This window comes from Puma concolor, chromosome A3, assembly GCF_028749965.1.
Source record: "Puma concolor isolate L17-30 chromosome A3, mPumCon1.1.hap2, whole genome shotgun sequence".
Taxonomy (NCBI): Eukaryota; Metazoa; Chordata; class Mammalia; order Carnivora; family Felidae; genus Puma; species Puma concolor.
The window spans coordinates 46,257,681-46,269,119 of NC_141669.1; the positions used below are offsets into that span (position 1 = coordinate 46,257,681).

The following is an 11,439-nucleotide window of genomic DNA, read 5'->3' on the forward strand; positions in this document are numbered from 1 at the left end:
CAGGGAAAGACCAAATGTCACTTATTGTTGGGAAAAGTGCTGGCCTGCTAACTGGAAAGAGGCAGTATCTGTGGCAATTCCCAGGCTTTGCTGGGAAGAGACTCCTCCACGTGGTGCCAATTTCCTTGAACAAATAGAAGCCCCTCCCATGACCCCTGTCCCCTCCACATTCCTGTAATTCATTTGAGTGCCCTTCCTTCTAATTTTCTTATAAAAGCAGTCTTCTCTGACATGACAAACCACTGCAAATCCCTGCAAGACAGGTGAGTGGAAGCTGACAGAAGATGAGACCATGGCAAGAGCTATACTGTACATATTTGGGGGAAGACACAGGAGGACCTCTGTCAGATACAGGAGCTCTGAGACTCAGCACAGGCAGGCTTGGGAGGTCTCATGGCATAGGAGCATGTACAGATTTTCTAGTTCTTTCCAGAGCTATACAAGGGGATGGATGTCACTAAGATGAACTTATTCCTAGGGGACTAACAAAGGAAAGACAAGGATCTCTATATGTCCTCTCTCTGATCACACTTCTCTTAGTGAAATCTGATTGCTTCCTCAGGTCACAGACATGATGCGGCCTCACATGGACCTCCCCAGCATGTCCTGGATGCTGTTCTCCTGCCTGATGTTGCTGTCTCAGGTCCAAGGTGAGATTTCTCTGCCTCTGACACTGGGTCCTTGCGAATGCTCAGGGCCAAGAGGAGAAGGAAGACTCTCGTGGTACTGGTGACATATATCCCCACACCATGAAATGGCCTGTAACTCCTCCATCACCACACCATCCTTCAGGGTAACCAGGGGTGGCAGGCATCACAGTGGTCCACTAGCACTGCAAGGAGGTCCTTTGCTTCTTGTCAGTGCACTCTCATTTATGTTGGTAGGCGAAAGAGGAAAGTGTGAAGGGACAGAAATAAAATAAGGGGAAGGAAAATGAGGACCCAGGGCAAGAATGTGTATCCTAGAGCAGGGAAGGGTTGGACTGTGAATGGGAAAGATGAAAAGAAAGGAGAGGTTTCCTCATTTAGTGGGGCTGGTTCAAGAACAAGAAATCCTGAAAGTGTTGGCAGTGGTGAGAGGCAGTCAGGACTTTGGCATCACTTCCCCAAGCACTGACCCCATAGACGTTCCTCTAGGTCACCTCCCACCCTGATCCCCAGTCTCCTATTCACCTCTTCTCTCTCTTTTGTGTCCTTCCATCCTAGGTGAAGACTCGCCAAAGGAAGTGCCCACTCCACGGATCACGTGTCCCAAAGGCTCCAAGGCCTATGCCTCCCACTGCTATGCCTTGTTTATGACACCAAAATCCTGGATGAATGCAGATGTGAGTACTTGGATTTGCAGGTCGGGGTTTTAAGGGCAAATACACTAGAGACCTGGCAGTGGGGGGGGGGGGGGGGGTTCCATTCCCCAGAGTTCCTTGGGGGTGACGGTGAGCATCCTCATCTTTTGCATATACCTCTTCGCCCCTACCTCTGCACTGCCCGTCTCCCAGTGATGTCTCAGGCCTCCCCTGAGTCTCTCCCTTCCCCACACAGATGGCCTGCCAGAAGAGACCCTCGGGACACCTTGTGTCTGTGCTCAGTGGGGCTGAGGCATCCTTTGTGGCCTCCCTAGTACAGAACAGTGCGAACACTTACTCAAACATCTGGATGGGGCTCCATGATCCCACAGAGGTATGAATACATCTTCTCTCTATAACCTCTCAAGCTGCTATCGCCACCCGAGCCCACTCCCTGTCCCCTGTGTCTGCCCAGTAAATGCCCTAGAGAGCCTTGGAGCTCAGAGATCCAGGAGGATATTAGGGGAAAAGGGAGGACCTTGTGGCCAGCTGAACAGCTGAGTTCTGTGGAAGTCTCTTGCCTCTGCTGAAGTTAATCTGCTTACTTTGCACGTGAGGCCATGTAATTCAGTTCTCTGAGCTTCACAGAGTCTACACATATTGTGCAGAGTGATTCCTAAACAAAGAGAGGATCCATTTTTGCTCTATGGAACAGACACTGTCTTTGAGGTTCAGAAGCTAATCACATATGTATCACTCGTTGTTGTTCAGTCAGTGAGAGGTTACTCTGAATGGGTCTATTGGTCTTTGTGTTTATGGGCTTCAGGATTTGTCAATAAGAGCAAGGAGGTAGGAGGAGTCTCCCAGAGGAGAGCTTTGGCTCCCAGGCAGCATCTAGAGGAGCAGACCAAATTCCATGATGCTGGGGAGGGGTTCCTGCAAGGAGCCCTTTAATGGCCATTCAACCTCACTAGACTCCATCCTCTCTAGGGCTATGAGCCCAATGCAGGTGGATGGGAGTGGAGTAGCACGGATGTGCTGAATTACCTTGCCTGGGAGAGACACCCCTCCACTAACCCAAACCCCGGCTACTGTGGGAGTCTGTCAGCAAGCACAGGTAAGCAACAGAGGAGCTCCTTTCTGCCAGACCTCTCCATCCTCTTTTTCCCTAGTTCTCAGTGTGACCGTCAGAGAATCCCCTTGAGCAAGAAAATGTAGGGTTGGTTTATCTTCTCCCACCCCTTCTCATCTCTCCTTTCTTTGAGTCCCATTCCCCTGGAGTAGGACACTGGTGAGGATGAGGGAGAGGCTGTGAATCCTACGCCAGAATCTGGGCTGCCTGTACCTTGGGTTCATGAGCTCCACCAGCCACATCTACCTGAGCTCCTCTGTCTCTCTAGGATATCTGAAATGGAGAGATTATAACTGCGGTGCGATGCTACCTTATATCTGCAAGTTCAAGGACTAGGTCTGGTGGGACGTCAGGAGCCTGAGTTTGCAGGCAGCTCATCATGGACACAGAACCAAGTGTGACAACCCACCCTAGAAGGGGACAGCCTCCCATGCCTTCAAACTTGACCACCTCATTTGACCTTCCTTTCTCTTCAGCCTCATTTCAAACTCTTCTGTATCTTCTATAACTTGAGTTTCAACAGGCAGAATAAAAAATAAGAAATTTGGTCTGCAATTGCCTCTTTTGTGTATTTAGTCTCATAGAAAAACTCTGAAGTGATTCAGGGAGGAGTCTTTGTAGATTTCTCCTTGCCCAATTTCACCCTTGTTCCTAGATAAATAACTAAATATACATCCGTAGCAGCACATTTGTGATAAGGTGTTTCAGCATTGCTCATGTAGGATTTGGGTTGTGCTCACTGCCCTCCCACACAGTCTCTTACCCACAAAGTCCCTCCAGGCCACGTCTCTGATAGTATGACACATCAGTCTAGAGGTTCATACAATGTTTAGAATAGTGTTCCTAAACTATCAGAGTGAAGGAAAATGAATAAGCTTCATCAATATCTGTAATATAGACTATGAACAAATAATTTTTAAAAATTAAATATATAAAACAATCAAAATGCAGACCTAATTTTTTTGTTAGTAGTTTTGACAGACATATAAGTGATCTGTCAAATTATTGTACAATTTACTGATAACTTTCAAATTCTATACTTCCTTGCTTTGGTCACCTGACACCGGTCCACTGAACTATGTGTTGCCCTGTCCTTAAAGGGCAAAAAAGGCACTACTAGGTCCTTTGGTTTTTGCCCTTAAAACATTCTGACCTCAGTCAGGACTGGAGTTGGGATGATTTTAACATCTGATATGGTTTTTAAAAATATTTTTTGAATAAAACATTATGTTTTTTTTGAAGAAATTCCCTCTAACTGAATGAAGGCAAGACCCAGGTTTGTCAAGTATCTGTATATGTCAAGACCACAAATCTGCCTTCCATCTAACACCACCCCTCCATAGCTACATCTTTCTATTATATAAAAAAGTATATTTGGCTAGTACCCTAATCTGGAAAAGAAGTTGTCACACAAGAACCACTGGCAAAATTTTCTCTATGAGCAAAGAATTTTACAACATTGCTAGACAAAGTTATTGCTTCTCAAACAGATAGATGAATGGACATGTGAATGGACAGTGTCATTTTTTTTAAAAAAAATAATTATTTGGTAAATTTCTTTTGCTTTTCAAAGATAGACTGCTTTGAATAAATGCCCATTTAGCATTTTTTGGTGGAAACACTTTTTCATCATTTTAAATTAATTTATGATGTGCAACACCATGGGTCTTGATCTTCTGTCCTGGTTAAAGTCATAAAAAATGGGTTAGAAAATTTCACAGTGACAGTGCTTATGCCAGTTCCTATTTTAGTTTGAGTTCCTCCTTTGGAGAGGAACTCTGGGGGCCAGATTATGTTCTACCAGTTGGAGAATCCCATGGTACAAGATAGGACAATTGTAGTTGCAGATAAGAAAAGATCCCAGCATAATTTGGCTCAAAAAGTAAAGGTAAAGGTATGTATTAGATCACCTAACTGAAATATCTAAAAGTAAGGTAAACTTTGAGCTCAGTTCAGTCAGGGCTCAAGTGTCATTTTTCTGGAGCCTTCTTGTCATAAAATATCACTCTTCAATTTTTATCATACCTTCAGTTGTACCTTTTCAGTTATCTTTGCCAACTTACATTGTGAATGCTACTTTATACTTTCCTTTGCCCAAATAGTTATGTAAATATGCTATGATTATTCTTAGCCTCTCTTGAACCCACTGGCACTTAAAGTTCAGATGACATGATTTTTCAAACCTAGGCTGGTGATGCTATATATTTTAGAGAGGTGAATAAGTCATCTGGTAAAGATATAATCAAAATACTGCCCTCTTATCAGAACAATGAAAAAAATGGAGAATTAAGAGGACACTTGGAAAAATTTGTGACGTTGTAACTTACTAAATCTTTTGAAAACTTTTCTCTCAAATCAGGTTTAGACTGGACACCAATGTTCTCCTAAGGATGTATTAAAAATTTTAATTTTTACCTGGAACTCCAACAAGGCCACTTGGTATCCATATTCTAAGTCTATAAACCAATGGCTTCTTAGTGATTCCTTAACAATGCAGGAAATTCATAACCAGTTCTTTGCTGCCAAATATTTTCCCAGAAATAAGTACTGTCTTAAAAAAATGAAATATCATTACAAACATTCATGAAGTATTTATTCCTATCTTCTAAAATAAAATTAAAAATAATATAAACCTTCAACAAACCAGGTAAGTTTTAAAAATTGTAGTACAACTATTGAATTGAACATTAACCATTATAAATTATGCTGAAATGTTTCATGTTTGTTAAATTATAAAATGTGCATGTGGTAGGAGGAGGACAATAAATGTATTGTTTAAAACTTTTATTTGTATGATAGGACATACAATGTCTCTCTTTGCACCAGCAACATCTGTGACTTGTGTGCCTTTTGTTAACCATCAGGGGTTCTTTTCACAGAGTACATGATCCTGATCTTCTATCCACTGTGTTTGGAATGTAACAAGGTTTAGCCCACTTGTAATTTTAGTAAACGAATTATATTGAGATTTGGGAATGCATACATAAAATTTTCTTATATAAGCTTTGGCTAAAAAATGTTGCACTGGGGTATATACACATTGTATATGTGTTTGGAATTTGGTTAACTAACACCAAGAGGTATTCTCTTAAGAAAATATTAACCAGAAATGTTGCCTGCAGGACATGCCTGTAATAGCTTAGGTGCTACTGAGAATTTGTCATAGGGATGATAAAATTTTTCTAGTTGTATAATGCATTATGTGCATTCATTCTTCAATTCCATGCTTTTAAGAACTGTCAAATGCTCAGCATCTCTCACTGCCAACTTCATACAGACTCTTAAACTCATACAAATAATTTCTTTCTAAAAATCATTGGCTATCACAAGTGGAAGAACCCTCTTGTTTTATTGGGGAAGAAAAGAATATTCAAAGAAGAGTTGAAAGATAATTGTCCATGTGTCTCTCATGTTTTTTGCACTTGCTACAAGCAGAGACACTAACCACCCTTAGTTCGAGACTGTCTTCTCAAGAATGTCTGTTTGTTTAAAAACAAAAAGGCAGGGCCGCCAAGGTGACTCAGTCGGTTGAGTATCTGACTTGATTTCGACTCAGGTCATGATCTCGTGGTTAGTGGGATTGAGCCCCACATCGGCCTCTGAGCCGACAGCATGTAGCCTGCTTGGAATTCTCTCTCTCTCTCTCTCTCTCTCTCTCTCTCTCTCTCTCTCTCTGCCCCTCCCCTGCTCACACACACACACACACACACACACACACACACACTCTCTCTCTCTCTCTCTCTCTCTCTCTCTCTCTCTCTCTCATAATAACCATTTTCAAAAATTTTTGAAAGCAAACCAAAACAAAACCAAAAGGCAGAGTGCCTGGGTGGCTCAGTTGGTTAAGTGTCTGACTCTTGATTTTAGCTCAGGTCATGATCTCATGGGTTCATGAGTTCAAGCCTCTCATTAGGCTCTGTGCTGACAGTGTGGAGGCTCTTTTGGGATTCTGTCTCTCTCCTTCTCTCTCTGCCCCTTCTGTGTTCTCTCTCTCTCTCTCTCTCTCTCTCTCTCTCAAAGTAAGTGAATAAACCTAGAAATAAAAACAAACAAACAAAAAAGGCCAAAAGCACACTGCACACCTGTCAGAATGGCTAAATGAAAAACACAAGAAACAACAAGTGTTGGAGAGAATGTGGAGAAAAAAGAATCCTTGTGCACTGTTGGTGGGAATGTAAACTGATATGGCCACTGTGGAAGACAGTATGTAAGTTCCTCAAATGTGTAATTTCAGAAACAAAACAAATGAACAAAGAAAAAAAAATTCAAATGTAGAGAATGAATTGGTGGTTACCAGAGGGGAGGTTGGTGGAGGAATGGGTGAACTAGGTGAAGGGGATTAAGAGTACACATCATGATGAGCACTGAGTAATGTACAGAACTGCTGAATCACTATGTTGTATACCTGAAACTAATATAACACTGTACATTGACTATGCTGGAATTAAAAAAAAAAAAAGTTGAGATATCATTTTCTTCCAAAGCAAAAGACAGGCTTGCTTGCAGTTTTGGAAAATAGAAATAGTGCTTCCATCCAGAGAAAAGAAAGAAAGGTATACTTACTTTCCGTCATAATAAAGATGTCTCCCCTTGAAATAAAGACTACATTTAAGCCCACTATGAAGATTCAGGTTTCCTAAGCTCCTATAGCATAATTATAAAAATAGTCCTCCCTTATAATATAACCCAGTGCATATATAGGCATCTGTGCCAGCCCCTCTATGTTCCCACACCCATGGGACTTGGGACTTGGGAGTGAGGGGGACCACACTGAGTGGGAGCTCATGCTGCTTAAGTAGTCAAGTCCTTTGCCTTTGGCCAATATCAATGAAACACAAAGTCCAACTTAGCTTGTAAGCAGGGCAATATTTCAGGGAAGTCATAGTTCTTGACCTGAAATTAAGTAACTTTTCTCCTGTAACACACTGAAAGAAACTTAACAAAAGAGTCTTGGGTCTCACTTAATTTCTACTGCTGTTTCCATTGCACGTTACTTTCAGAAAAATGCAGTTTCTTATTTTTTGTTTTGTTTTGTTTTGTTTTCTTGGTTTTTTACTTACACCTGTCAGCTGTGCTATCCTGGCCTTTTCCCTCCCCTCCTACCCTTCCCTCCATGTCCTACCATGAATTTTTCTCTTTCCCTGCCTTCATAGATCTTCAAGTGCTACTGACCCCATCCTGTCACAGTGTCTAGTCCTGCATGATTGCAAGGATAGTCCTGTCATTCTTCCCTTTAGCGCATTCTTTCCTTCTCCAAAGGAAAACTGAATCTTAGTCAAATACTCTTCTGAAATATTTGCTAATATCAAATATGATGAACTTCAAGAGGGTCATAGACTGAGGTATTTGTAAGAAAACAAGTAGGAAGAAAGCCAACCAGAATTGAAATTTGGGAATTAGATTGTCCATGTTTTTATTATCCTATTCTCAGTAATACTTAATGGAAGGAATATTATAATCTTTTTAGTTTTTCTATGTTTCTAAAGCATCTTCACAACAATTTTAATGAAACTAATGATTAAATATTTGGAATTTGGGGGATGCCTGGGTGGGCTCAGTCGATTAAGTGTCCGACTCTTGATTTCGGCTCAGGTCATGCTCTCATAGTTCATGAGTTGGAGCCCCACTTCAGGCTCTGTGCTGATGGTGCAGAGCATGCTTGGGGTTCTCTCCCTCCCTCTCTCTCTCTGCCTTCCACTGTTCTCTCTTTCCCTCTCTCAATAAATAAACTTTATAAAGTACCATACAAAGAGATTGTCTTATTGATCTCACAAATTCCCCACAAAGGCCACTGACATTCTAAATTGTCTCTCATAAAATCCCACCAGAACTTCAAATGTTTAGTGCTACTGGCACCCTAATCCTTGTCATGTTAAAAGGCAGACAATGCATTCATCCATCGATGGACATTTGGGCTCTTTCCATACTTTGCCTATTACTGATAGTGTTGCTATAAACATTGGGGTGCATATGTCCCTTTGAAACAGCACACCTGTATTCCTTGGATACATACCTAGCAGTGCAATTGATGGGTCATAGGGTAGTTCTATTTTTAGTTTTTTGAGGAACCTCCATACTGTTTTCCAGAGTGGCTGCACCCAATGAATGGATAGAGAAGATGTGGTATATGTATACAATGGAGTATTACTTGCAATCAAAAAGAATGAAATCTTGCCATTTGCAACTGTGTGGATGGAACTGGAGGGTATTATGCTAAATGAAATTACTCAGTCAGAGAAAGACAAATATCATATGACTTCACTCATATGAGGACTTTAAGAGACAAAACAGATGAACATAAGGGAAGGGAAACAAAATAATAGAAAAACAGGGAGGGGGACAAAACAGAAGAGACTCATAAATATGGAGAAAAAACTGAAGGTTATGGGAGGGGCTTTGGGAGAGGGGATGGGCTAAATGGGTAAGGGGAACTAAGGAATCTACTCCTGAAATCATTGTTGCACTATATGCTAATTTGTATGTAAATTAAAAACATAAAATTTAAAAAAAGGCAGACAATGACTCTGAATTTCATTAAATAACTGGTAGCTGTTCATATTCAAATGATAAAAATATATAAGAAACTAAACCCAGATCTCCTCAGCACTGCAATCCCACCTTGTCCTGATAACACTGAGTAGTGAAACAAATCAAATCAAGAGGTTTTTACTAAGGACAAAGAGAGAGTATAAAGGCACAGACCACGCTTTAATGTTACAAGTGTAGTGCTGCTCAGGAGGGGCCTTCTTCAGCCAGCCAGTCTGTGAGACTCAAGGGTGGGGACACATGAAATGGATTCTGGAAGTGGCTGAGCTGAGTGGTAGAGGATCCAATCCTATCCAAGTCAATGAACCAAACAGTGGGAACAAAAATCATGCCAAGAACCGTTAGCTTTTATTTGAGAATGCCTCGCTGGATAAGCCTTCCAAGGAACATTGTAACCTGAGGCAAGAGGGTGGAACGTTTTACGGGGCTTTACCATGGGAAGGAAGCTTGAAGTTCAGTTACTATAAAAAATAAAGGAACTGTTTGTGAGGATTAGCAGCCATAACTTGCGCAACCTAAATTTTCACTAAAGGAGAGGGGAGAAGAAATTAGGGGTTGATGTTCTTTAAAAATGGATGCTGGTTGGGAGAATGGCCACAGGGGTAAGTAGATGCAAAGCCAGAGAGGAAATTTCTCAGGTCTCATGTACTTCAGGTGCTTTCATATAAGAAACAGGGAAATTATTCCCATTATACAAGTTTGTATGAGGTCCATCTCAGGAAAGCAAGAATGGCAGAGAAGTCTGGCAGAATTCTAATGACTCCCAATGATCCCTGTTCTTATTATAATATCTCCCTTTCATCTGTGTTTAGAGGCTGTAGATATGCTATCAACCCCTGAGTTAAAGTCTTGGAGAGGCAATTAAGGTCACTAATCAGTTGACTGTGAATTAATAAAGATGGAGATTTCTGGGAGATTATTAAAGTGGGTTCTATCTAATACATAAGCCATTTAAAAGCAGAATTCTCTGATTGGAAGCATTAAGGAGAAGTCTTAGAAATTCAAAGCAACAAAAAGATTCATTGTGCCATTGCTGGCTTAGAAGCTAGAGGTGACCTCATGCCGAAAAATGGAGCTGAGAATGGCTCCTCAGCTGGCAGCCAGCAAGGAAGTAGGGACCTCAGTCCTATAACTGCAACAAAGTGAATTTTGCGAAAATAACCTAAATGAGAATGCGAGTTTGTTACACAGTAAAAGTGAACTAACACCCTGAGTTTCCAAGGGATGAAATATGTGAGGGGTAGGCTAGAATCCCTGTTGTGAGCCACAATCACCTTCTCTGAGAATCAAGGACCTTGTGCCTCCTAGATAATACTGAACAGATCTTAACCTATTTTCCAGTATTTCCTAAGCCTCTATCAGGCCTTGCTTAAGGAAAAATATTCTGAAAGAGAATTCTCTGATCTAATTAGCAAAATTCTGTAATTAGCATTCTGTAATTAGCAAAATAAAGAAAACACAGATGATGAAAAGAACCAATAGAACGTTCTATCAGATGGCAGGATCTGAGGGCAAGCAAGTAGGGTCCCATCAGGAAGATGCTTAGAAGATCCTGGGAGGCCTTGCTACAAAAGGCAGAGTGTGATCTTGATTATCTTAAAGGGTGCTCAGTAGAGGAAGAACAGCATGGGCTTTCCGGCTTACCTGTGAAATGGTAGAAGTTAAAATGAAAGAGTGGTTTGGTAAATACAGTGAGATATATCAGGGTGATGCAGGCAGAGGACTGGTCAGGAAACAGATGGCGGGAGAGAGCCAGCAAACAAGGACCCAGCAGGACTCCGCAGGTGGGCCGTATTCAGGGACAAAAGAAAGAACAATGTGATCTTTTTAAAAAATTTTTTTTAATCTTTATTTATTTTTGAGAGAGAGAGAGAGCACGAGCACATGAGCAGGGGAGGGGCAGAGACAGAGAGGGAGACACAGAATCTGAAATAGGCTCCAGGCTCTGAGCTGTCAGCACAGAGCCTGAGTGGGGCTCCAACTGGCGGATAGTGAGATCATGACCTGAGCCAAAGTCAGAGGATTAACGGACTGAGCCACCCAGGTGCCCCAAGAACAACATGATCTTAAAAAGAAGAGGAAAAAAGGCAGACTGGAAGAGAGAAGAGCTGAATTTTATCCACTTTTTCTTCCATGGTATAAAGTTGAATGAGTCAGTTACATGAATCTCAAAGTGCTTTCTCCACTGTCCCAAGCAGGGTCACTAGTATCTTATCTCTCTGCCTCCCTTGTCCCTGCGTTCCTCAGATTATCCTATTACAGACTCACACGCTCTCTGCCTGTCTCCTCATACTATCCCCCAAATCCAGCCGTCACTATTCCTGGAAGGACTCTGCTCCTTCCTGGGCTGTTCAGGGCCATGGGAACTGGGCATCTGGTTGCTGCTGGGGAAGGGCAAAGCCTCCTTCAACTTGTACAGTCTGCCAACCTGCTTACTGGAAGGGCAACCACACCTCATCTGTGACAATTCCCAGGGTGT

At 41.8% G+C, this 11,439-nt stretch overlaps 1 protein-coding gene across 1 annotated transcript; it reads left to right on the plus strand.

The window, feature by feature from the left end:
* Positions 1-562: 562 nt before the first annotated feature.
* Positions 563-2,969, plus strand: LOC147582420 (lithostathine-like). The gene is made up of 5 exons (XM_086700740.1): positions 563-650; positions 1,206-1,324; positions 1,539-1,676; positions 2,273-2,399; positions 2,683-2,969. The coding sequence occupies exons 1-5, from the start codon at positions 572-574 to the stop codon at positions 2,748-2,750; spliced, it is 531 nt and encodes a 176-aa protein (XP_086556866.1). The 5' UTR covers positions 563-571; the 3' UTR covers positions 2,751-2,969.
* Positions 2,970-11,439: the final 8,470 nt, after the last annotated feature.

Bases quoted from the DNA above. Each gene is read 5' to 3' on its own strand.
- LOC147582420 (XM_086700740.1), top strand. From the start codon at position 572: ATGATGCGGCCTCACATGGACCTCCCCAGCATGTCCTGGATGCTGTTC. The intron at 1,677-2,272 runs GTATGAATACAT...CATCCTCTCTAG, and splicing joins GGCTCCATGATCCCACAGAG to GGCTATGAGCCCAATGCAGG. The intron at 2,400-2,682 runs GTAAGCAACAGA...CTGTCTCTCTAG, and splicing joins GAGTCTGTCAGCAAGCACAG to GATATCTGAAATGGAGAGAT.